The sequence below is a fragment of the Pseudoliparis swirei genome, chromosome 23 (assembly GCF_029220125.1).
Source record: "Pseudoliparis swirei isolate HS2019 ecotype Mariana Trench chromosome 23, NWPU_hadal_v1, whole genome shotgun sequence".
In the NCBI taxonomy this organism is placed as follows: domain Eukaryota; kingdom Metazoa; phylum Chordata; class Actinopteri; order Perciformes; family Liparidae; genus Pseudoliparis; species Pseudoliparis swirei.
The window spans coordinates 13,342,255-13,368,785 of record NC_079410.1 but is presented as its reverse complement, the minus strand read 5'-3'; the positions used below and the strand labels follow the sequence as shown (position 1 = coordinate 13,368,785).

Genomic DNA, 26,531 nt, shown 5'->3' with positions numbered 1-26,531 from the left:
CACACCCTGCTTATATTTCCGGTTACGTACCCACGTTGTCTCCATAAAGAGAATCAATAAGCCTCGTAACGTTTCGGACTCACAGTTAAATAAGAATGTACTATTTATATCATATATGCACCAAAGACGTTCCCATGCGCTTTGAATCGGGCGATGCGTGAGATCTGGCTCACTTTCACAAACAGGGCATCGTCTCTGAAGAGGAGGAACACTCCGGCCAGGTAACTGTTGGACTGCATGTTGCTGGACCCCTCAGAGTATCTCCTGGACATCAGGAGGGGAATATTTGCCCCAGGGTACCGATCAGTTTTCCGATTAATAGAGTGGTCAAACACACCATTCTCGTCGAAGGAAACCTTGGAATAGACATGGTAATAACCCTCCTTCTGAATAACGAGACTTTTGTTTTTGTAGCTCATTCCATAGAGCAGAGGAGAGGCAATCATGCTCCACGCCAGGATGAGTTTCCCGTGGACTACGTCTTGTCCATCTGGGGGGAAAAACAGCAACAATGTGAAGTCTGATTAATAATTGTATTCATACAATGTAACCATAATGTATTCTTCATTTTAAAACAATGTTTTCTAAATAATGAATACATTATTAAAAAAAGGGCCTGAGCCACAACAATATTTGTAAAGTATTTTCTGCATTTGTAGTTAATTGGACGCGGTGTAAATGAAAGGAATATGAACACAGCTCTCACCTGTCAGATGGGCAACCGGTTTGGAAGGAGGAATGACAAGACTGAGAGCTTCAGGGGGAGAAGTAACGGCTTGACCTGTGGACCGGACAAAGGGTCATTGATGTGGCTTAAGTAACTGAAGCGGTATTCATAGGTGGAGTAATAAGTGCTGAGACATACCTTGGAGGAGCTGAGAGAACGGTGCTGAGGTGGCCTGCAGTGGGAAGAACAAGAGTTCAGCTCAGTTTGTGAGCAAAAACATGCAATGACTGTCGTAGCTCCTGCCGGCTATTTCCTTTTTTAATTATAGTTAGTTAGACAGTCCTTTTATTGAGGCAAATGGTAATACAAACAGCTGCGGAAACTCCTTTTCTTATCAGTCTGAGTTTTATGACCCTGAGTGTGTGATGGAGGTGTGGGTGAGGTATGTGGGGAGACATGAAACAAAACCTTGTTCCTGGGTCTGCTCATCAACCAGATGTGACCCTGGAACCTTTTGCTCTCAGGGTGACCGGAATAGAAAAAACAACACAGCAATAATATGATTGTAATTATTAATCCTCTTCTAATAATTACAACCCCGAGGAGTAAACAAGAATTCATAGGGCGTACATTCTTTAATACAAATTGAAAACACATGCTCTAAAACCTAACAAGGTGTTGCATCCGAATGAGCTCTTATGAGAGAAGTGAGATTCAGAAGCAAAGGAAAGGGTGGGCTCACTTGTGGTTGGTTCAAGTGGAGATCGCCCACGTCACGAGGAGTCAGATGAAGAACAGCTTCGCACACTGAGATCACCAAAAGCACCGTATGAGGCCGAGATGCACCTGTCTGCACCCGACTGCAGACACTAAAATCATTCCACATTCCCTGATGCAGCTGCAGAACCAGCCAATCGATGAGTTCTGAAGCCCGGCGGCGGGAGGCTACGGTCGCCAAGTGGCAGGTGGAGCACAATGCCTCTTAACCTCCACCTCACACCCTCCCCCTTCACCGTAAGAGCAATGTTGAAATATCGACATTCACCCTTCCTCTCTCTGGCTTGTCTTTGAGTCTGACACCAGATATGAACCGGAATAACATCGACATCAACGTCTGATCCACTTCTCACGAAGTTATGGACAGCGTTTACCCTCTGTGCTGTGAGAACAGAGCTGCAAGGCATAAACAACTTTAGTAATATATGGTCTTTGTGATGGTTGTTTCTCTGGACCAGTGTGAGGTCACAAGGCAAAATAAACTCAATTAAAAATCAGATTAAGCAAGATGTGATGTGAGGATGTGGAAAGACATCCGAGCAGTGGTGCACTGACAGGACTGTTCCCTCCCTTCTGACCGCCAGGCACATCAGTTAAGTTAACCGTTTAATATTTCAGTTAAATATTGTGTGTGCCGGAGACGCTCTATCACAAAGGGAAATAAGAAACAAGACTAGAATACAACAATCTAATTATTTTAGTTTATTATTATTACTATATTTTATTATTTTCAAATAACAAAACTAGATATATCATTAAAGAAAGATAGGCTTTACTCTGTTATGCCAGCAGAAACTAGGTTCAACAAACAATAACCCTGAACCCTGAGTTAACTAAACCTGAGATGCAAAGAATACATACTATACTCCTTTGTATACTATGTATAAATAATTGAATGAGAGCACACCAGTCAAACTGGTCACGTGCATACAGCCTCTAGTAATGTCACCAGTCAGATTCCTGACACAACACGTTTTTCTTTCTTTCAATGTAAACCGTCTCATGCCGTCTGTCCACACACACCCGATTTGTCAGTTTGCACCTGCTAGATGTTTTGGTTTTTTTACACCTTTCTCTACTGTGCTACACATTTGTCTTAACAACAGCAAAATGTGTAATAATTTAGTCAAATAAAACTACTCTAGCTTGGAAAAAGACAATTACAAGGACCACTGGGCCATACGCCAACCTGCAGAATGTTTGTGTGACAGGAATTCATGATTCTAATTAGTTCAGACATTATAACATGACAAATGGTAGATGAGTTATGCATCAGTTCAGCATGTGCATTATACGCTAGCGAGTTCTTCTCTTACCCAAATCGACTTCTTCTTAATACATCCACGATGTCAAGACTCTGCTCCCTTTGCCTTTTACCATCAGCTCCTCCTACAGGATAGAAGAGGACATGACAAGCACAACCGTTGTTACATACTTTATCATTACCTTCGCATTGAAAATGCGGAAGGTTATGTTTTGATCGCCGTGTATTTATTTATTTATTTGTATGTGTGTTATTCGCAGAACTCAAAAAGTATTGAACCGAATCGCATGAAATTTGGTGGGATGATTGGTTATTATCCGGGGACCAGTTGATTAGATTTTGGGATCGATCGGGTCAAAGGTCAAGGTCAAAGGTCATGAACAGGTCAAAATCTTCTTGAATCGCATGAAATTTGGTGGGATGATTGGTTATTATCCGGGGACCATTTGATTAGATTTTGGGATCAATCGGGTCAAAGGTCATGGAAAGGTCAACATCTTTTTTTTCCCATAGCACGATACATTTTTGTCCAATTGGCATGCAACTAATGCCAAATTGTTCATAATTCAATGCCCAATCTTGTGATATGCGAAGGTATGCGCTCTACTGAGTGTCCATTCTAGTCTTAAAATAAAAAGAAAAGAAAAAAATCCTGTGCTTTTATTTTGAAGTCAAACACAAGGCCCGCGGGCCAGATGTTGCACGCCACGCCCGTGGCGACTTGAAAGACAAGATCGTCTTTTCTTTAAAAAAATGTAAGAAAAAAAAATCCTGTGCTTTTATTTTGAAGTCAAACACAAGGCCCACGGGCCGGATGCTGCACGCCACGCCTGCGGCGGCTTGAAAGACATGATTGCCTTTTCTTAAAATAAAATGAAGAAAAAAAAATCCTGTGCTTTTATTTTGAAGGGACATTTTTCTGCAGTGATCATGTGATCAAGTGTCGCAAGTCTGAAAAGTTGTCCTTCGTTACAACAAGTCATATGACACTTCAAGTTGACCTTTGATCTTGAATAGAATGTTGTGACATCACGAAGATGTCACATCAAAGCCACTTTTCTGTGGGGAAACCTTTATATAGAGACCCAACTGCCCAAGGCACATCTTCAATCTTTTTTTTCTCCGGATCTTCACGGCAAGTTATTACTGACAACCAGCGCCAAAGTCATTAATACACCACAACCGTCTTGTTAAAGACTCATCACAGAAACCTTTTCTTCATGGATTGCGGAAATAACGAAAGACACGGCGCTGGCCGCCGTCACGGTCGTCGCCAGCAATGTCCTCAGGACAATCAACAAGACCTTCCACAGGACCATCCTCAAGAACTTCCTCAGGAACATCCTCAAGAACTTCCTCAGGAACATCCTCAAGAACCTCCTCAGGAACATCCTCAAGAACTTCTTCAAGGCCGTCCTCGGCGCCGTGGACAAGGCCATCGTCAGAGGAGTCATCAGCGCCGTCTTAAGGACCATCAACAAGGCCATCCTCAGGAACATCCTCAGGAACAATCTCAGGAACATCCTCAAGAACATCCTCAGGAACAATCTCAGGGCCATCCTCAAGAACTTCTTCAGGAACCTCCTCAAGGTCAATATCAATCTTGGGAATTTCCATTGTCTCACGAACATATAGCCCATCTGAAATGGGTTATTTTTCATTCTGAAGATGAAATCCAGAGTCTTAAGATGCGTCTCGATGAGAAAACTGAGACAATTCACTTTCTCAAGGAAGAGAACGAACATCTCTTTGAGAAGTCCCAAAGCTCAGAGACACTGGAAGAAAAGATCCAGACACTTGAAAGCCAAAACCAGGCCTTGCAGAACAAATGTGAGGCTCTTGAACAGAGGACTATCCTGACAGGAGATTATTGGGAGACAACAATACAGAATTTGCTCTCAGAACGCCTTGCTATGACGGAAAAGTTTGAGGAAAAGTTGGAGGAGCAGCTCGCCGAGACAAAGCGGTTGGAACTGGAAAATCAGGTCCTGACTCAGAAACAACAGAACCACGAGTCAGAGACCGAGCAGGTCCAGCAGCTCACAGCCCAAAACAAGATGCTGGAGGACGTCAGTCTCCAGCTCAAGAAGAAGAATCTAGGCTTCTTTGGGAGAAAGATGCAGGACAGAGACACAGAGTTGGACAAGATGAAGAATAAGATGGAGGTGAAGCAGAATAAGATGGAGGCGAAGCAGAATAAGAAAAAAGGGAAGCAAGTGGTTGTGGAAAACCAAGAGGAGGAGACGGTGAGTGTTATTCCAGCCCGATGCACACAAGCGTGTGACCTGGAAAGAAAGAGCTGCGAGACACTGACAGTTGAGCCCAGAGTTCACTTAAGCCAACTGGAAGAGAAGATCCTCAGTCTCACTGAGACAATTGAGGCCCAAAAGCAGCTGCTTAGCCAGAGCAACCAGTCCTGGCAGGACAAATATGACGCTCTTGAAGAGAAGAGCGCCCTGATGGAAAATGGCTTGGCGACGAGAATTAAGAATTTGCTCTCAGAATGCAAAGCTGTGGAGGAAAAGTGTCAGGAGCAGATCGACACGGCAGAGCGGTTGGAGCTGGAGAAGCAGGTCCTGGTTCAGAAACAACAAAGCCACGAGTCAGAGATCCAGCAGCTCACAGACGAAAGACATATCCTGGAGGAGATCTGTCTCCAGCTCAAGAGGAGGACTCTAGGCTGCTTTGGGAGAAAGATGAAGGACAGAGACACAGAGCTGGACAAGATGAAAAATAAGATGAAGGGAGGAGAATAAAAAGTGGTTAGTCTCGTGATAGACAGAAGGTGCTACACTGATGGAGGTAGATCCTCCATCAGTGTGGAAATGACAGTGTGTGAAACAAAGCACTGTTCATGGGAAGACTCCCAGGCTCTGGTAGCCAATGTTGATGTGTCCTTGGGCAAAACACTCAACTCCAAATTTCCCCCGTAGTTGATCTACGGTTTGTGAATGTAGTCCTGATGGGCAGGTGCTGCGCTGATGGAGGTAGATCCTTCATCAGTGTGTAAGTGACAGTGTGTGAAACAAAGCGCTGTTCATGGGAAGACTCCCGGGCTCTGGTAGCCAATGTTGATGTGTCCTTGGGCAAAACACTCGACTCCAAATTGCCCCCGTAGCTGCGGCCGACTCCCTTTCCCCGTGACCCGCCGGCGCTGCGGCAGACTCCCGTTCCCCGTGGGAGCCGGCCGCAGCGCCGACGGGTCACGGGAGTCGGTCCCAGCGGCGACTCGTTCCCCGTGACCCGCCGGCGCTGCGGCCGACTCCCTTTCCCCGTGACCCGCCGGCGCTGCGGCAGACTCCCGTTCCCCGTGGGAGCCGGCCGCAGCGCCGACGGGTCACGGGAGTCGGTCCCAGTGGCGACTCGTTCCCCGTGACCTGTCGGCGCTGCGGCCGACTCCCGTTCCCCGTCGGGAGCCGGCCGCAGCGCCGACGGGTCACGGGTCAAGGGAGTTGATCCCAGTGCCGACTCGTTCCCCCTAACCTGTCAGTCATCCGTCAGCGCGAAGGCCGACTCCCTTTCCCCGTGACCCGGCGGCGCTGCGGCCGACTCCCGTTCCCCGTCGGGAGCCGGCCGCAGCGGCGACGGGTCACGGGTGAAGTGAGTTGGTCCAAGTGCCGACTCGTAACCTGTCGGTCATCCGTCAGCGCGAAGGCCGACTCCCGTTCCCCGTCGGGAGCCGGTTCCAGCGCCGACGGGTCACGGGAAACAGGGGTCGGCCATTGCCCCTGTAGTTGTACTACGGTTTGTGAATGTAGTCCTGATAGGCAGGTGATGCGCTGATGGAGGTAGATCCTCCATCAGTGTGTGAATGACAAACACTATTCATTCAACATTCAGTGGGTTTTATTACCCAGGTGCTCAGATTCGCCCCCCCCCCCCAATACAAAATTCAAAATTAGTTAAATATATTTCATATTAAAACAATTGATTCATCCAAGTGGGTTTTATTAACCTGGAGCTCAGGTTTCCCCACAAAATCCCAAATTCAAATTCCAAATTCAAATACAAAATTCTAAATTATTACAATGTATTTACTATTAAAACAATTGATTAATCCAAGTGGTTTTTTTAACCTGGTGCTCAGGTTTTTCCACACAAAAAAAATCTCCGCCGTGAACCGCCACCTTAACGTGGTGGAAGAGTTTGAGAGGCTCGTGATCCTGGGAGGGCCGACGGGTCACGGGGAACAGGGGTCGGCCATTGCCCCTGTAGTTGTACTACGGTTTGTGAATGTAGTCCTGATAGGCAGGTGATGCGCTGATGGAGGTAGATCCTCCATCAGTGTGTGAATGACAAACGCTATTCATTCAACATTCAGTGGGTTTTATTACCCAGGTGCTCAGATCCCCCCCCCAAAATACAAAATTCTAAATTAGTTAAATATATTTACTATTAAAACAATTGATTAATCCAAGTGGGTTTTTTAACCTGGTGCTCAGGTTTTTCCACACAAAAAAAATATATTGTTTTCATACTAAATATATTTAACCAAGTGGGTTCTATAAACCTGGTGCTCAGGTTTTTCCCCACAAAAAAATATTCAAAATTAGTTAAATATATTTTCTATTAAAACAATTGATTAATTCAAAAAAAATGAACCTAGTGCTCAGGTTTTTCCACAAAATCCAAAATTCAAAATTATTACAATTTATTCACAATTAAAACAATTGATTAATCCATGTGGGGTTTTTAAACCTGGTGCTCAGGTTTTTCCACACAAAGAAAATCTATTGTTTTAATACTAAATATGTTTAACCAAGTGGGTTTTATTAACCTGGAGCTCAGGTTTCCCCACAAAATCCAAAATTCAAATTCCAAATTCAAATACAAATTCAAAATTAGTTAAATATATTTACTATTAAAACAATTGATTAATCCAAGTGTTTTTTTTTAACCTGGTGCTCAGGTATTTCCACACACACAAAAATCAATTGTTTTAATACTAAATACATTTAACCAAGTGGGTTCTATAAACCTGGTGCTGAGGTTTTTCCCCACAAAAAAAATAATTCAAAATTAGTTAAATATATTTTCTATTAAAACAATTGATTAATTCAATTGGTTTTTTTAACCTGGTGCTCAGGTTTTTCCACAAAATCCAAAATTATTACAATTTATTTACTATTAAAACAATTGATTAATCCATGTGGGTTTTTTAAACCTGGTGCTCAGGTTTTTCCACACAAAGAAAATCTATTGTTTTAATACTAAATATGTTTAACCAAGTGGGTTTTATTAACCTGGAGCTCAGGTTTTCCCACAAAATCCAAAATTCGAATTCCAAATTCAAATACAAAATTCAAAATTATTACAATTTATTTACTATTAAAACAATTGATTAATCCAAGTGGTTTTTTTTAACCTGGTGCTCAGGTTTTTCCACACACAAAAAAATCAATTGTTTTAATACTAAATAAATTTAACCAAGTGGGTTCTATAAACCTGGTGCTCAGGTTTTTCCCCACAAAAAAAATAATTCAAAATTAGTTAAATATATTTTCTATTAAAACAATTGATTAATTCAATTGTTTTTTTTAACCTGGTGCTCAGGTTTTTCCACAAAATCCAAAATTCAAAATTATTACAATTTATTTACAATTAAAACAATTGATTAATCCATGTGGGTTTTTTAAACCTGGTGCTCAGGTTTTTCCACACAAAGAAAATCTATTGTTTTAATACTAAATATGTTTAACCAAGTGGGTTTTATTAACCTGGAGCTCAGGTTTTCCCACAAAATTCAAATTCCAAATTCAAATACAAAATTCATAATTATTACAATTTATTTACTATTAAAACAATTGATTTATCCAAGTGGTTTTTTTAACCTGGTGCTCAGGTTTTTCCACACACAAAAAATCTCCTCTGTGAACCGCCACCTTAACGTGGTGGAGGAGTTTGAGAGGCTCGTGATCCTGGGAGCTGCGTTGTCCGGGGCATTAGCCCCTGGTAAACAGGTCTCAGGGGAGAGCCTAGACTAAGAGCGGTTTATGTGCATCATTTACATATTAATAATATTAGTAGTTGTGAATGACGGTTTATGTGTTCAATTCAGTTTATTTACAATCTGTACACATAGACATTCAATTCAATTCAATTCAATTCAGTTTATTTGTATAGCCCAATTTCACAAATTACAAATTTGTCTCGGAGTGCTTTATAATCTGTACACATAGACATCCCTGCCCCAAAACCTCGCATCGGATCAGGAAAAACTCCCAAATAACCCTTCAGGGGGGAAAAAAGGGAAGAAACCTTCAGGAGAGCAACAGAGGAGGATCCCTCTCCAGGATGGACAGATGCAATAGATGTAATGTGTACAGAAGGACAGATTAGAGTTTAAATACATTCAATGAATGTGACAGAGTGTATGAATAGTTCATAGTAGGCAGGCACGTGCACAGACATTTTGGGGGGCAGGTGCTCAAACCCCAAAAAAGGGCACCCAATGCCCAAATAAAAATTCTGACAGAGTTGAAGCATTAGCAGCATTACACTGATGATGCTGTCCTCCACCTGCGTTTCCTCTGGGCAGCATCAGACCACTAGCTTACATTTTCTTTATGAATAAAGATGAATTATTATATAGCAACAATAGTACAAGCTTTCTGATTGACTAATGGGTCGTCATGCCAGCCACGTATTGCCTCCTCGCTGGTCTGATACGGATCCGTATTGCCCTCTTACGTCATTTTCAAAATGAGCGATATTGATAGACATCAACAGCCAATAGCAGTGGTCCTCAAACTAAGGCCCGGCCCTCTGAACAAGAGAGGCCTTATGATTTTTTTTTCAGTCTGGCCACGCAAATCCTAGACTAGCCCGTTAAATAGAACGGAATAAGAACTCTCTCTTCTCTCTCTCCTCTCTCTCTCTCCTCTCTCTCTCTCCTCTCTTTTCTATCTCTCTTCTCTCTCTCCTCTCTCTCCCTCTCTCTATTCTCTAAACACAGTGGCGTGCCGTGGGCCTGGGGCCTCGGCCTTCAGTGAGGTCATACACAGTCCCACCCGAATTAATCCACCCAGCAGTCCGGTGTGCAGAGCTTCTCGGAGCCTGAGCCGTTGGTAGCGCTCGGAGTTGGAACTTTGAAAGTGGCGAACGAACTTCTTCCCCGCCTGTGACAGGCTTTGTAGCGTCGGCGTCGGTCTTAAAGTTCGTCTTGAGAAAGGCGTTATAATTATATCCTCGACCAAATCGATATCTTCTCCTTCCGCCATTGTGGGTTGAAAAAATAGCTTAGTAGTACGCGAATTAATTCGTTTATCAAATTCAGTTTCCGAGTTCTGAGGTTCTGCATATACCTGACCATAGGCCCCGCCTCTCAATATTGGTAATCCAATCAAAAGACGTGCAGCACTACAGCTGCTAGCTGGCTCCTGTGCCGGTTCCGGGGCCAGCTAGAAGGCCTTCAGGAGCCAACTCTAAAGCTGATTGGTTGACACAAAATTGTCATTCCCATTCACTTTAAGCTACCAGCGCCCGCAATGTTGATTCTGAAGGCCTTAGGCAGATTTTAGCCCCCTGGCAACACACGATGGCTGAATATGATTGGATAAAATATCTAACATAAAGACCAGCCCTCCAAATCTCAACCTGGGGCTGGCAGCAGTGCAACCAAGAGGAAAGCTATAAATGAAGAGTATAAGTCTTACTCTGGGGAATAACTTAATACATATTTGTGGGAACATTTATTTTTAAAAAAAAATTATATTCTGATGATGTTTAGGCCAGCAGAGAAGGCCTTGCTGGCCCTGACGGCCCACCACTGTCTAAACATAACTAACGTCAGTAAACAGCTGGACAAGGCTTTGAAATCACGGATTTCATGAGTTTTTGTTTGTTTATTTTTTTAGGAAACGTCGGACCAGTTGTGACGTCATGTTTTCAGCAGCGCTAATGTTGTGGTTGATTTTTCACAAAACAACGTCAGGGGACAAACACCGTCATGACCTGTGTGTCTGATGCTGCGGGTCAGAGGAGAAGAAGGTGCAGCCGTTTGGTGGCGCGAGGAGCACTGCGCGGAGGAGGAAGTGGAGGAGGAGGAGGAGGAGGGAGGAGCGCGGCGGGGGGAGGGGGGGCTCGTGAGCGTCGCGCGGAGCATGTCGGGGCGAAATTCTCACAAGAACTCAAATAAATGCCCCGTCGGATATTAAAACACGTTTGGGGGGGAGTTTATGACAGAGAGAGTAACTTTTATTCTTAAGTACTGAATGAAAAAAGTGGGCTCCAGCAAAAAGGGCACTTTTATCATCCAGGGCAAAGGGGCTGGTGCTTGAGCACCACTAGGGCTCTATCTGTGCACGTGCCTGATAGTAGGCATATTCCACGATGGAGACCTCCACGATCCATCAGGCAGATGGCGGTGGGGAGGAGGAGTGGGCGGAGTCTCAACAGTGGGCGGAGTCTCAACAGGACAGTGGCGTAGTCAGGAGCAGGAATTCCACGACCCAGACCTCGATGATCCATCAGGCAGATATGATGACCCCATGAGACGTGAAGATACATCCCTGTATCCATATGTAAGCAACTTCTTCAATTATAACATAAATCCATTCAATCAGAAATTAAACCCACATTACTGTATCAAAGATCAAACGCACATTATTACACCAACTTTGTTCCAAAAATGTTCACAGTTGAGAATAAGAACATTTGTGACAGATGTGGTCTGGGGCAGTGGTTTTCAACTGATCTGGGTCAGTGGTTTTCTGCTGCGTAGAAAGTTACCTTCAAAATAAAAGCACAGTATCTTTTGCTTACATTTCTTTTTGCCCAGGCAAAGGTTATCGTATGTCTTTAAAGTCGACGGGGGGGCCACATAAAATGACGTGGAGGCCAGACTAGGCTCGCGGCCCTTGTGTTTGACCCTTGTGCTCTAGATCACAGGTGTCAAACACATGGTCCGCGGGCCGGATGCTGCCCACCACGCCCGCGGCGGCTTAAAAGACTTGATCGCCTTTTCTTTCAAGACAAAAATTGTAAGAAAAAAAATCCTGTGCTTTTATTTTGAAGTCAAACACAAGGCCCGTGGGCCGGATGTTGCACGCCACGCCCGCAGTGGCTTGAAAAACATGATCGCATTTTCTTAAAAATAATTTAAGAAAAAAAATCCTGTGCTTTTATTTTGAAGAATTAAAATCCTGTGCTTTAATTTTGAAGTCAAACACAAGGCCCGCAGGGCCGGATGCTGCCCGCCACGCATGCGGCGGCTTGAAAGTCACGATCGCCTTTTCTTAAAATAAAATGTAAGAAAAGAAATCCTGTGCTTTTATTTTGAAGTCAAACACAAGGCCCGCAGGGCCGAATGCTGCCCGCCACGCACGCGGCGGCTTGAAAGACATGATCGCCTTTTCTTAAAGCCCCATTATGTAGTTTTTCCCTTTTAGCTCCCCCTTCAGTTTTTGAGGTATTTAACGTTTACTTCAGTGTCGTAAATACCCAGTTACGATAGATGCAGCCCGGTAGAAGCAATCCGGTGACTGTTTCTATTTTGGATTTATACCAACGGGCGGGATCACTAATGCGAAGACTGCGCAGGAACACTGTGAACTGGGCCCAGCACCTACCGGACTAGAGTGAAGTAGCGCGGGGATTGAACGCGGCGCCTCGCCACGTTTCCGCCTGGTCGGTCAGCTGTTTGCCGGCTTTTGGGGGGAGGGGGAGGGGGGTGCGCATGCAGTCATTACCTTCGCATTGAAAATGCCGGAAGGTTATGTTTTGATCGCCGTGTATTTATTTATTTATTTATTTGTATGCGTGTTATTCGCAAATCTCATAAAGTATTGAACCGAATCGCATGAAATTTCGTGGGATGATTGTTTATTATCCAGGGACCAGTTGATTAGATTTTGGGATCGATCGGGTCAAAGGTCAAAGGTCAAAGGTCATGAACAGGTCAAAATCTTTCGCAGAACTCAAAAAATATTGAACCGAATCGCATGAAATTTGGTGGGATGATTGTTTATTATCCGGGGACCAGTTGATTAGATTTTGGGATCGATCGGGTCAAAGGTCAAAGGTCATGAACAGGTCAAAATCTTTCGCAGAACTCAAAAAGTATTGAACCGAATCGCATGAAATTTGGTGGGATGATTGTTTATTATACGGGGACCAGTTGATTAGATTTTGGGATCGATCGGGTCAAAGGTCAAGGTCAAAGGTCATGAACAGGTCAAAATGTTCTTGAATCGCATGAAATTTGGTGGGATGATTGGTTATTATCCGGGGACCATTTGATTAGATTTTGGGATCAATCGGGTCAAAGGTCAAGGTCAAGGTCATGGAAAGGTCAAACTCTTTTTTTACCATAGCACGATACATTTTGTCCAATTGGCATGCAACTAATGCCAAAATGTTCATAATTCAATGCCCAATCTTGTGATATGCGAAGGTATGCGCTCTACCGAGTGCCCATTCTAGTTTACTTTTGTTTTGGGGGACTGCAAAGACTTTGGGACTGTCGGAATCCGGGGATTATACTTCATTTTGAGTGGGTTTGATTGTTTGTCGTGTATGTGTTCATTTTGGGGGCTTGCAGATGCATTGAATTTGATTTAATATAATAACATTTGGGTTTCCGCATATCGACTGTGTGTTTTTCTTTTATGATCATTTGAGCAGAGAGAGTTAACACCAGAATTTGCAGATCCGCCCATTTCCTTTTTTTAGCGTATTGTACCTTTTCCCCTTGATTGAGTTGCTAAGGGCGAATTGTTACAACATAACCAAAAGAATGACAACATTTAGTTTAGATGAAATACCGATCGCGTTTTCAGCCTATATACGTTGTTTTCTAAATGTTTGAATGTGGAGTACGTGTGATCGAATACAATATTGTTGACAACACCAAAAAGCTACATAAAAAAGCTCCCCTTATACTGTAGCTGCGAGCGTGGACTGGCACTTTATGACATTGCGTAATCACTGCCAGAAAGCAGGTCGAAGTACATCCGCCCCGGAGCGGGCGGCTCCAGAATCCTACATAGCGGAGTTATTTCCCCACAGACCCCCGATGGCAATGGCGGAGCCGCAAATCGCCATATTAAAAGTCATTATAGCGGCACAATTTTTTTCAAGCTGTTATTTTAAAGTACAATTGTTACAAAATGTTACTTTAAAATAAAATGGGAAAAAAAATCCTGTGCTTTTATTTTGAAGTCAAACATAAGGCCCGCAGGGCCAGATGTTGCACGCCACGCCCGCGGCGGCTTGAAAGACATGATTGCCTTTTTACCTTCGCATTGAAAATTCGGAAGGTTATGTTTTGATCGCCGTGTATTTATTTATTTATTTATTCATTACCTTCGCATTGAAAATGCGGAAGGTTATGTTTTGATCGCCGTGTATTTATTTATTTATTTATTTGTATGCGTGTTATTCGCAAAACTCAAAAAGTATTGAACCGAATCGCATGAAATTTGGTGGGATGATTGGTTATTATCCGGGGACCAGTTGATTAGATTTTGGGATCGATCGGATCAAATTTCAAGGTCAAAGGTCATGAACAGGTCAAAATCTTCTTGAATCGCATGCAATTTGGTGGGATGATTGGTTATTATCCGGGGGCCATTTGATTAGATTTTGGGATCAATCGGGTCAAAGGTCAAGGTCAAGGTCATGGAAAGGTCAACATCTTTTTTTTTACCATAGCACGATACATTTTTGTCCAATTGGCATGCAACTAATGCCAAAATGTTCATAATTCAATGCCCAATCTTGTGATATGCGAAGGTATGCGCTCTACCGAGTGCCCATTCTAGTTTATTTATTTATTTATTTGTATGCGTGTTATTCGCAGAACTCAAAAAGTATTGAACCGAATCGCATGAAATTTGGTGGGATGATTGGTTATTATCCGGGGACCAGTTGATTAGTTTTTGGGATCGATCGGGTCAAAGGTCAAGGTCAAAGGTCATGAACAGGTCAAAATATTCTTGAATCGCATGAAATTTGGTGGGATGATTGGTTATTATCCGGGGACCATTTGATTAGATTTTGGGATCAATCGGGTCAAAGGTCATGGAAAGGTCAAAATCTTTTTTTTCCATAGCACGATACATTTTTGTCCAATTGGCATGGAACTCATGCCAAAATGTTCATAATTCAATGCCCAATCTTGTGATATGCGAAGGTATGCGCTCTACCGAGTGCCCATTCTAGTTAGTAATATAGAAAAAAAGAAATCCATTTTGCGCAAATAAAAAACAATAAAAAAAGAATGAAAAGTGATTTATAAATAGTGGTGTCCAAAGATAATAAAAAAGTACCGTAACTAGCGATCCTTCATGCCCGAGGCCTCGTCATGAACCACCAGGCTCATGTAATGTGTAATGCTGCACCTCGTCACTCAGGCTCAGTTTTGCATGTGGCTGCAGTCCACAGAGCGCCGGAGGCAGATAGTGGCTCCGCTCATTCAGCTCTGACCGAGGACTTAACTGTGAGGCTATTCTTCCCCAACTGTCGGAGTATGACAGTCTGGACGTGAGCCTGAACGTGGATTACATTGAGCTGAGGAGGATGAATGTGTCTGGAGAGCTCTGTCTGCTGGTGTGTTTAATCCTGACTGTAAGCTTGACTTTGGGTTTGGGGCCAAACAAAGTCATGGAGTTTACCTTTCTATTATCTGCTGGCAGCGCCGAGTGTTTTTACCAAACTACGGCGAGGAACGACAGCATTGAAGTGGAATACCAGGTCAATATTTGTTCCTTTATGTGTATGTGTGTGTGTGGGTTTAAAGTTTAGAATAGCTTCATTAAAGATTGTGAATAATGTCTAACTGAAAAACAAGTAAACGAGCCTTGGACTTTGGTCTTACACGAGATAAGAAAACCACAGCTAGTGTCGTTGAAGACACTTATCCTGAGAACATGTCAAACTACTTAACATGCACAAGCACAGGCATGACTCAACATGGTGATGACATCTTAAATGCACCCAAAATATATAGCCACCGTAATTAATATTAAATGAAAAGCACAAATACATAGTCATAGCACATCTGTCCTCAACTCTCTGGTACTGTGTCACTGACCTCAGTCATTTTATGGTCCGTGACCTTTGCATTCCTTCCACACTGAGACTGTACATATACTACGACAGCGGCCTCCGGCAGGGTGCGTTGGCGCAGAGTAACGTCACTGTGGTTTCTGAGCGCGGAGAGAGGGAAGAGCCTGGCAGGATCACCGAGGCCTCTTCCCGGGAACAGATGCTCCTCCTCGAGCTGCAGCATGGTCTCAGCATGGTTCATCACGACTATCGTCGTGACATTGAGAAGGTCAACGAAGTCGGACGCTGAGCTCCTCGTCCACTCGAGGGCAAAGCGGGAGAGAGAATTTCCATGAACAAAAAACTCAACTCTCAGTGTATTTTCATTTCAATATCAGAAAAGCAGTCGCTCAGCTCGCTGGGGGAAATGTGTGTGAGAGCAGTTGGAGCAAGACTGACCTCCAGCTCTCGGTGTCTCCTACAGGTGAGAGCCGGGTCGGGTCTGGACGTCGGCTTCGTCCTCATCTCTCCCAGCGGACACCACCTGGTGTCTGACTTCAGGAGATCTGATGCCATTCACATGTGGGTCCTTTAAAAGCTCTGCAACAGCCACCTGCTTATGATGTGATGCTACAAAAACACTAGAAGCCCTTTCATCCAGTGTTTTTAGTTCGTTTTTGACATCACGGTGAAACGTTTCGACCATTTTTTTGGAAGCAAATGTCATCAGTTTCCAAAAGCTCACACTTTTATTTCTCTCCCGCAGGGTGGATCCCACAGAGGAGGGAGACTACCGGCTGTGTTTCGACAACAGCTTCAGTAAACTGTCGGAGAAGATGGTCTTCTTCGAGGTGATCGTGAATAGACAGAGCAGCGGGCCGTATGGAGGCCAACACGAGTGGGGGGGCGTGGCCGTGCCAGAGAGCCTGGTGGAGTACAAACTAGAGGACATCCGGGTGAGAGGTTACGATGACCTTCAGACAACACTTGATTCACCTGATGTGTCTTTGTGAATTAACCCCACCTCCCCCATCTGCTGTTCTCCATCCTCCAGGTGAGGTTGGACTCTATGCACCAGCACCTGGAGAGGAGCCGCCATGTCCTGACCGCGCTGCGGACCCTGGAGGCGAGGGACCGCTACCTGCTGGAGGACAACCTGTGGCGGGTCTCCTTCTGGTCCGGCCTCAGCATGCTCGTCATGCTCTCCGTCGCCGTCACGCAGGTGTACACCTTGCGACGCCTCTTTGATGGCACCCGGCGGGTGTGCACGTAGGCGCAACGCAACTTGACCTCCGGCCTCAGGAGCGCGCAGAACCTTCACGCGCAGGCACCGGAAAGTCGGACCCGTAACCCTGAAGAGACGCGCTCGAGGTTCTTGGGCTGGATTTAAAGGGACAGTTCACACTTCTGGGAAACAGATTTAGGATTCATCTTTTGTGAATTTATTAATTGGATGGAAATCATATTTATAGCACTGTGATATGCACACACAGAAGAAGCACATGCTGCACACATATAATATACATAAATAGAGTGCAGCAGGGATGATCTGTTTTGGTAAATCCCGGATGTTAACGTCGCACTCGTTAGTTCCCTTGGATAAAAAATGACCATTTTTTTGGGATTATTGCAGAAAATAAATTCAAGTCTTAATCTTGTGTTAAGCGAAACCCATGGACTTCAAGACGGAACTAAAAGAATGGTAACTCTTTTCTGAGCCCCCCCCGCACACACTTTAATTAGTTAATAATGCCATTCAGTAAGCTTGAAAATCACAACTGTTTTATTCAGTTTCAAACTACATTTCACATAGACATGTATATATTGTAGGCTGTCTTTTATTAAACCAATAGCAAAAATATACCAAAATAATATCAGAAACCTTCATATAGCCCAATTCTTTTGTTTACCAAGCCCCGGGCTTATAAATCACACCTATATCTGTGATAAAACAAAACAAAAATACATTATAAAAAGTAGACAATCTCCGTGATCAGTTCTCCATCTTGAGATTAAATATGTAGAAATCATTCAAGTCATGCATCTGGAAAGCTAGTTTTGGCTGAAACGTTCATTTCTCTCCCAGTAACTGGATGCATTGCATTCACTTGGTTACAGTGGTAAAAACATACATACTGCAATATGTGTTGTGTATTTCGATCCCTGCTACTGTAGTCTTTGTTGAACCGTCTGGGTCTGTTCAGCCTCATTAACATCACCTTTCATAAAGCATATACGTTTCAATACAGGCTACAACTAATTAAAAAAAGCTCATCATGAACCCTCTTTATGACTAGGCACTGTGCAGCATTTGGTTTGAAGTTTACGTCTAAACTACATTTCATCCAATACAAACTTACAACTTCAGATCATCTGTGGAAATACTCAAAAATTTAGTGTTTAGCAGTTCCAAACATTCACTAACAAAACAACTTACTAAGTTTGATGCCTCAATAACTAAAGCGTGCATGTTATGCTGGCAGTAGCTTGCTGTGGCAATGGAGGAGCTTTTATTTTTGAATGACATGAAAATAAGAGATAGTCCTGTTGTCCTGCTGCTGTCGTGGAGCGAAGTCGTTTCAAGGTCACCTCAGGCTGATCAAGGTCACCACTGGTTTCGACGGGGAGCCGGGCGCCTGTTCAGGAACAATCAACCAACGTTATTCTCTTAACCTTATGACATGTAATACTGAAGGGTCTCGTCACTGCACCAGCACAGGCCCCCACCCGACAATATAACTTCACAAATTACATTTTTAATTTATTAACGAATGCTCTACCCCAAACAAAGATGACTTCTGACAACATTTTGTACTGGGGATTTGCTTGTATTTCAAAAGATGTTTGTAAAAATCTTTTTAACCAAATTAGATTGTGCCTATAAAATGATCCCTGTCCTCTTTGAAGTTCTAATGTTTTTGTCTTACAACACTGAATAGAAGTAGAACTACTTTCACTTTGCCTGTAAACTGTTTTTAAAAAACCAACACACTGCTGTAAGACAAACCATTACAACTTAAGGAGGGTGAATTAATTTCCAGGCAGTGTAAATGTTGATAAATATACAAGAAACACAAAACGCTATTACTGTAATTTTGTCGTTTGTCACTTTACATTTTGTGGACATGTGCTGAACGTGAGGAACAGTGACCATTGTTTGAGCCCCTCTCAAAGGCAGGCAGCCTGCCAGCAGCCGGTTGCCATAGGAACATCTCCGGGCTCATGCCGGTCCATATGTAGAGAGGGAGGCGAGTGAGAAGAGGAAAGCACTACGCTATTTGCAAAAGGGAGAAAAGGGAGAGCAAGTGGAGCACACAGGACACACGGAGACACCAACCACCAGAGCCAGTCCCTTTATTGTACACAACACCTCTTTATTTAATCTCCATCCTAAATCAGGTCATGTTCATTCAAATCAATTAATTGCTACAGAGGCACTTGACAAGGGTTTGCAAAAAAAAAAAATGTACAGGTTGGTTTCCAACCCCTTCCACCAGACAGCGGAGGGGAGGGAAAGGGAAAAGGAGGCAGGGTACAACCATTAGGAAGAAGGGCAGTATGACCACAGCCTATGAAGCACAGGGCATTACAGTCGGGGCTTCTCAGAGGCAGGCTGCAACCGACTTTGGCCAATAAGACGTGCATCACATGAAGTAACCTTTGAAGGGTTCGTTTCATGTGAAGCGTCTTCCATCGAAAGATTCTGGGCTGTTTTATAATCTTATTCTAATCCCTCTGGCACTGTCACTGAAAGCCTGTAGAGAAACACAGCGGAGGAAGAGGACGCACACTCCGTCTCAAGAGGCTGACAATTTGGTTTTGAATTCTCTACAGTTTTTTTGTGCCTTTTGCTTCTGGCTAATTAAAAACCGTCCAGACACCTTTCCCCTCGATCGTCTTTTTGGCCAAATACCCTCAAAGAGCAATCCAAACTAAATTCATCATCATATAATCACAGCTGTGTCGTTGACGTGTCGAACCCCAAGTGTCCTCCCAACATTCAACACATGTAGACAGCAAATCCTTGTTGCAGAACCCCACAATAAAGTCCAGGAGAAGCTGCAGAGCTGAGATGTACCACTGCAACCAAAAACATCAAATGAAATGACAAATGCCCTGATTATAAATAACGCATCAGGAGATGACCGATCTCCTTTCCCCTGCACCACAGGCTACTCGAGGAAATGACAGTTAGTGCTTCCTTTAATCCGACCACTACAGTTGCTCTTTAACACGGCGGGTCTTTGATTAGAACCAATAGCACCTGCGATTAAATGATACAAGTGCTCACTCCCCGGTATAGGCCAGATATATACAATATATTTAATGCATGGAAGCAGAATGGATAGCAAAAATAAATGACTGCTAAGCCAAGAAAGAGATGTGCCAACTCCTAAACGCTTAATACCATCTTTATTCTCTAAAACAAACTCGTCTACGACACATCCCGCTTCACCGAGTTTGCTCCTCTCTGAGAGGACGCTGCGCTGTGTGCTCTGCTCTAGAACAATCAGTTAATCCAGGAATGAACAGAGTCGACCCAAAGGCTGAAGGTCTCATCGGGGTTCAACGGAGACTGAAGGGATTACAATTCAAGGTTTTAAAAACGGAGAATTACTGGCGAGAAAGCGTCTGGCAAAGTGCAGAAAGCCTTCCGCCTGTCCCCGTCCCTGTGGAGAGCGCTCCGGGAACGGAATACAACGTGACGAGTGGCTTGTTGTCGGGCTACATGGCGAGAAGTGCTTGGATTATAATCAATCTGGTGGATTCATTGTGGAATTAGGGGGATTCACGCTACTCTCTCAGTCGCACGCAACCCTGCACTGCGATGCCATATCCTTTGCCGTTTCTGCGATTAGGATTTCACTTTTAAAGCTACATTTATGACGGTCATTAAAAGAGGCCAAAGCCAGTCAAATAAAATTACACAAGGGGGGGGAAAAAAGGTAAGTGACAGCACCAGAATGACAACAGTGACAATAAGATATTGTTTTTCATTATGAATCAGTTATTAAATGAGGACGCAGTAAAAACATTAACAACAGGTTAAGTGTGTGTATTACAGAGAGAGCAGATGGGCGTCTGGGCCAATGGAAAAGGTGGAGGGAGGAGAGAGGAAAGCCAGCCTGCAACAGTTAAGTTATTCAACAAGCTTCTGCTGGGAACCTCGTCAGATGACATAAACCAGTTATTATTATAAAAAACCTGAACTGAATTCAATACATCGTCTCCGACCGATAGAAGCTAGATGTATCCCACAGATCAGCTGGGTTTTATTCTGTATTACACAATTTCCACAGCAGGGGCTTTCTGTCATCCATGTGCACTGATAAAGATGGTATTAGCAGCTCATTACATCGCGTGAAGAGACACGTTAATACGGCCGAGCGATGCTCATCATGCACCGCTATCAGTCAGCCCCTCCCCTCGAGCCCCGCCTCTGGCCTTTAGTGTGCAGAATATACACACCCACAACACAAACGCGTGCACGCACACACACACACACATACGCTTGGCTACAAGTCTAGTCTAGAAGAGAGGGCTCGGCGGGGCGGATAATGGTGGGCCGATGAGAAGGAGCACCGGGGGGTCTTCGGCTGCAACAGGGAGAGAAGATACAGAACAAGGAGTGAGACGTGCTCACGGAGAGACAGCGGAGAAACCAGAACAACCCGACAGAGAGAGAAGGGGAAGTGGAGGAGGCACGCGAGAGTGAGAAAAGAATGAAGGACTAGAAATAATTGTAAATATCAAGGTGGGATAACTGGTGAGCCTGAGAAATGACAGACCATGCCTGTGACTCTTGAGAAACAGAGGAAGATGAAACGTTAGTGACATGATGTTACAAATGCGGTGCAACAAAAATTGCAAGCTCATCAGAGCAGGAAGACCTACCTCGGTACACCGGGTGGGACGCGGGCTGGTCGGGAGGGGATGAGCGGGGGGGCGCTGAAGGGATCCTGGTGGCTGCTGAAAGTGTTGATTGGTGGTCCTGGGCGAGAGGGGATTGGTGGTGCGCCAAAGGCGGGAGAGGGGTTGAGTGAAGCCCCAAAAGCAGGGGAAGGGTTCATGGGCGGTCCTGGCGTCGGGCCCCGAGCAGCAGGCGGGCGGTTTGGGGCCGGGGCAGCTGCAGCGGGCTGCCGGCGCTGAGGGGTTGGGCTGCAAGGGGGAGACGAGTATATTAAACTGACAATGTAATAATCACCTAAAAGACACCATTAATTCTCCTGTAGAGAGCAGATACACTTTGAATATAAGATACACTGTATAACGTGTAATTGCAATATTTATTTTACAATTTAATGAGGCAGGGATAATACTACAAGGTAAATGAGGTTTAATCTCAAACAATGAAACAATGCTCAGTGTATTTTCCAGCTGTTCTACCTGAAGCTCTGCTAAAGGCCAGCTAACCCTCGTGTAGGATGACGTGGGAGACGAACCCTCTTCTCACCTGGATTCTTGGATCCAGCTGTCATTTATGGGCGGGGGCACTGGGGTGGAGATGGTACCGGTGCTGATGTCTCCAATGATGACCAGCGCCTCCTTGAGTGCATGATACATGCGTAACATTTCGTCTCTACGCTGGGCCTGGCTAGCCGATTCCTCCATGAGGCTGTTCTGGTCCCCAGATGAGTAGAGGTAGGCCAGCAGCTCCGAGTGGATGAAGTCCTTTGCCTGGATGGAAGTGAATAGCATCGAAACACAGAGGGTTGCAACTTACACTGCTACAGATAAGGGAAATGTGTAGACGTGGTACAGCAGTATCAAAAAGTGAAATGGCCACAAGGTTTAAAAAGGGAGGGGACAAAAACAGTGTATCGATTGGAGATATTTAAGTCTGAAATAAAATATTAGAAAACCGTGAGAAAGGAGTAGCCCAGTGGACCAAAAGTGATGGTGTTAGAGGTGTGTGTGTGTGTGTGGCTGCTGGAAGCCATCAAGTGAGCTCACCACGATAATAAAACCTAATAAATGGACGGAGGAAAAGTCGTGGGCATCGACCATAAATCCGATTAATTAGTGTCTTCAAGTTTATGACCTTGTGTTCATGGAATACATGGCCGCTGTTGCTACTTAAATGAACAAGAAAATGAAACGCTGCTCTTTGGTGCAATGACATTCAGGTCTAATTAAATAGCACTTTATTCTCAGATCCCTGGTTCATGCCTTGACTACTTTTATAAAGAATGTAGGATGCCTCCACATATCCTGTACACAGGGGTCTTTCTACATAAACTTTTGGTATGTAGTATGCGCACCGAGCGGAAGTACAATATGCACTCTTTAGGCCATACACAGCACTGCAAAACTGGATGTTCATGTTTCGGTGGAGAAGCAGCTGCTGCCAGCGTTCAGCACAGCGCCTGCCGTGTGGGAGGATACGGATACACTGACCCAGCTGGCCTGTGCTGGGCTTTACTCTCACCGTGCAAAGGGTTCTTAGCTCAACACACGTACCCATGAGGGAAAAACAGCACACAGTGTCCAGGTCATGGATTCAGAAGAGCTCTAATTGGGTTCCCGGATGTGCAGACACTGTCTGTTAACTGGCTCGTGTCTGCAGCTGAGGACTGTTGGACTCACACTGTTGATCATGAGGTGCATGATGGTCTTGGGCACGAGGTCTTTGGTGGATTTGTTGATGATGCCAATGTACGAATCCACCAGGTTGCGGATGGTTTCCACCTGCCGCTCCAACTGAGGATCCATGGAGAATGTGTCCGCAGAGGCAGAGTCGTCGTTTTCCGTCTGTCAACAACAACACACAAACAACAAAGATGCAGCTGTTAATTCTGTACACATGACATCTATTGCTTCTGTCCATCCTGGAGTAGGATCCTCCTCTGTTGCTCTCCTGAAGGTTTCTTCCCTTTTTTCCCTGTGAAATTTTTTTTCCTTCTATTTCTTGAGAGTTTTTCCTGATCCGATGTGAGGTTCTGAGACGGGGATGTCGTATGTGTACAGACTGTAAAGCCCTTTGAGGCTAATTTGTAATTTGTGATGTTGGGCTATATAAAATAAAGTGAAGTATAAATACACGCTAAACATGTCTTCAAAGAAATTATGATACATGAAACACAGGAAAATACGGATGTGCATGTATTATTGATCAATGTAATATTAACATAAATCTAGAAACAACCAGCCACTCATACCTGGTCCTTCTCCGGATAAACTCCGGCCCTGAGGAAGGACGCTTTCCAGCTGTCGACATCCTCTTGAGAGTCACAGGCCAGTTCTACCTGCCGAAGATCCTTGTACACGTTCCTGTACAGATAAACAAATGACATACACTAGTGCACTAGTACTTAGCCAGTATATATAAATATATATGACAACAATAGTATAATTTATGTATCATTTACAATACCTTTGGTACCAAAAGATGAATTCAATTTTAAAAGCAGGGGAGAAGAGTGTTGGAAGCATTTCTCGCACAAAATATAATATAAACCTCACCTCTGCTCAGTGTTGAAGATTGCGAAGACGTGCTTAGTCGACATAAAGCCTTTCTCCATATCTCTGAGCTTCAGGTTATCCAGGGGCAGCATATACTTCTTTTCTTTCTCCTAGCAAGAGACAGAAAGAAGAAATATGCATTTACAGCAGAACTGAAACCCGGAATATACATATAACTTCAAAAAGTGAGCATTTGTATATAGTTTGATAATGAAGATGAACACAGTCCTTCATAAATAAGAAGACTTGATGGAATGCATATCCAATGGTGTGGACCACCACCAGGGTGCTGGGATGGAGCAATGCATGATGGGGGAGAGGAGGAGGAAGAAAAGGAGGAGCATGAGGGAGTTCTTGGGGGATGGGATGCCAGCTCTCACTGTTGAGCAGAGACATCTGGAAGCATTTATGTCTGCACTAACACAGAGAGCGGCGCAAGCCCAACAGTTACATCACTCACTGTTCCACACAATCCCCGCCCCCAACACACACGGCAAAAAAACTGAACTGTGCGTGAAAAGACAAACAAACATACACAAGCCTGAACAAATTGAACACACACATATCATGGGATCTGGGTGTGTACAAAAACATGCGCTCATATAGATACAACCAACTCTCCAAACTCTAAAGGATACCGGAGGACTCATGTGGACAAGCGCCTATACACGTGCACACACACACACACAAACCCCCCCCCCCCTCCGGCCCCCGTAACCCAGTACGATTTCCTGCAAATTCCAAAGTCAGATCCCGGCTGGAACATTTCAGCCCGCCTGCCACGTCAGTTTGCCTCCACCATCCTCTCTCTCTCTTTGCTCACTCTTTCTCCCCCTCTTTGCTTTTTCGCAAAAGGCGACCAACATGAAATGCACCGTTTCCAGTTGGCGTTTGGACACACTGAGACCACGGAAATGGACTTCATCCTCAGCGGTGGTAACTTTTAATTTTTTATTTAGCTGGAAGAATGATAAGATTGAGGCCTTGGGAAGAAGATCAAGCGGTGAGTAAAGAAAGTGGAACGCTACTGGCACGCGTCGCCATTGTAGACAAATGTTCTATTTAGTTTAATCGGTCTTTTAAATTTAGTTGAAATAAAATCGGCAGTCAAATCAGATTTTTATTTATCAGTGAACTTAAGTCACTCTCCGAGTCCTTGAATGCAACATTTGGAAATATCTATCGTATAAATAAACTGTAGTGCAGAGTTTGACACAGGCTGTGGTTGTTTAACGCAGTCCAGCCGTGGGTCGATTCATCTGCTTGAATCAATAGAAAAGCGATGCTAGAAAAGGTTTTATTTTTTTAATGTTAAGCTCTATTTGAAATACTATATGCTTCATAAGATTAAACGTATTGTGCCGTTGTGGGTCCTGATATACGCGTTATTGTTTCACTGGGGTAATGTTGGCTTCCTGTGCCCTCTGTCCTACTGTCCTAGGGCAGTGACCTGCAGCCGCAATGACCTCGGGGTCCTTCCTCCCATCAGAGTCCTCCTCACCCCCCCGCCTGCCCAGTGTTCAGACTACCTGTTCATCCAGCTACAGCTGAACAGTAGTCTGCACATTGGTTAGGCTGGGCTGGGACGCACACACCTCCAGCCACCTTTGGCGAAGACACCAAGTCTCCACTTGGGATGTTTAGCCCATCAGTGGCACGCGCAGTATCTTCATCTCCATGTGTTGTCTTATTTGAGTTATCCACGGCCCCCATGGCCAGTGAAACACAGCATTGGAACAGAAATTCCTCTCACCTCATCATCTTTGTACCAGGACAGGGACTCAGCAGTCAGGATAAACCAGTACTCCTTGGAGCCTCCCTTCATGATGCTGATATTGAGGGTGAGCCAGCCTTTCCTGATCACCTGCAGGGCGAGGAGGAGAAGAACAGAGGGATACCAGGAGGACGGCGGAAAACAGCTTTTGTCAATCAGGCGTATGCGACATGAAGGTCCTATAAATGTTACTGGGATGCGAGTGACGCTAATAAAAGCTTACCTATACGTACCTGCTAGGTCACTTTAAATCTTGTTGTCTTTAATCTAATATTATGTCTATGAGTCAAATATATGCACTAAAACACAAACGTATAGATATGAATGTGAATCTTATTGATTGAATGAGAGCCCCAAGAACTGTAATGCATTAACAGGAATAGATAGTTTGTGTAATCTGGCTGATTGTGTGCCAAAGAATCTAATGGTTAATTTGAAGACACTGAAACGGGATGTTTTTTACTAGACAGAAAATAAATCATTCAACATACTGTTGGGACCAGATGGGGTCCAAACTAAAATAACATGACGGTGGTCTGTCAGTGGGTCAGTAAAAGCTAGCCTACTAGTGAACTAAATAAAGCGGGGTTAACAGATGC

The 26,531-nt window shown here is 44.2% G+C and overlaps 1 protein-coding gene across 8 annotated transcripts in view; it reads right to left on the bottom strand.

Annotated features, from left to right (window-relative positions):
• Positions 1–17,455: 17,455 nt before the first annotated feature.
• dnm2a (dynamin 2a) overlaps positions 17,456–26,531 on the bottom strand; it is a 33,097-nt gene continuing 24,021 nt past the window's right edge. For 7 of the 8 annotated variants that reach the window (XM_056406161.1, XM_056406155.1, XM_056406154.1 and 4 more), the window contains 7 exons: positions 25,912–26,022; positions 24,159–24,268; positions 23,855–23,966; positions 23,283–23,447; positions 22,150–22,373; positions 21,591–21,854; positions 19,033–21,292 (listed from right to left, as the gene is read on the bottom strand). In XM_056406161.1, the coding sequence (XP_056262136.1) occupies positions 21,220–21,292; positions 21,591–21,854; positions 22,150–22,373; positions 23,283–23,447; positions 23,855–23,966; positions 24,159–24,268; positions 25,912–26,022 (1,059 nt within the window). In that variant the 3' untranslated portion in view covers positions 19,033–21,219. Of the gene's footprint in view, positions 18,332–19,032; positions 21,293–21,590; positions 21,855–22,149; positions 22,374–23,282; positions 23,448–23,854; positions 23,967–24,158; positions 24,269–25,911; positions 26,023–26,531 lie in introns of those variants that run through there. The other variant, XM_056406157.1, reaches the window with a different exon arrangement.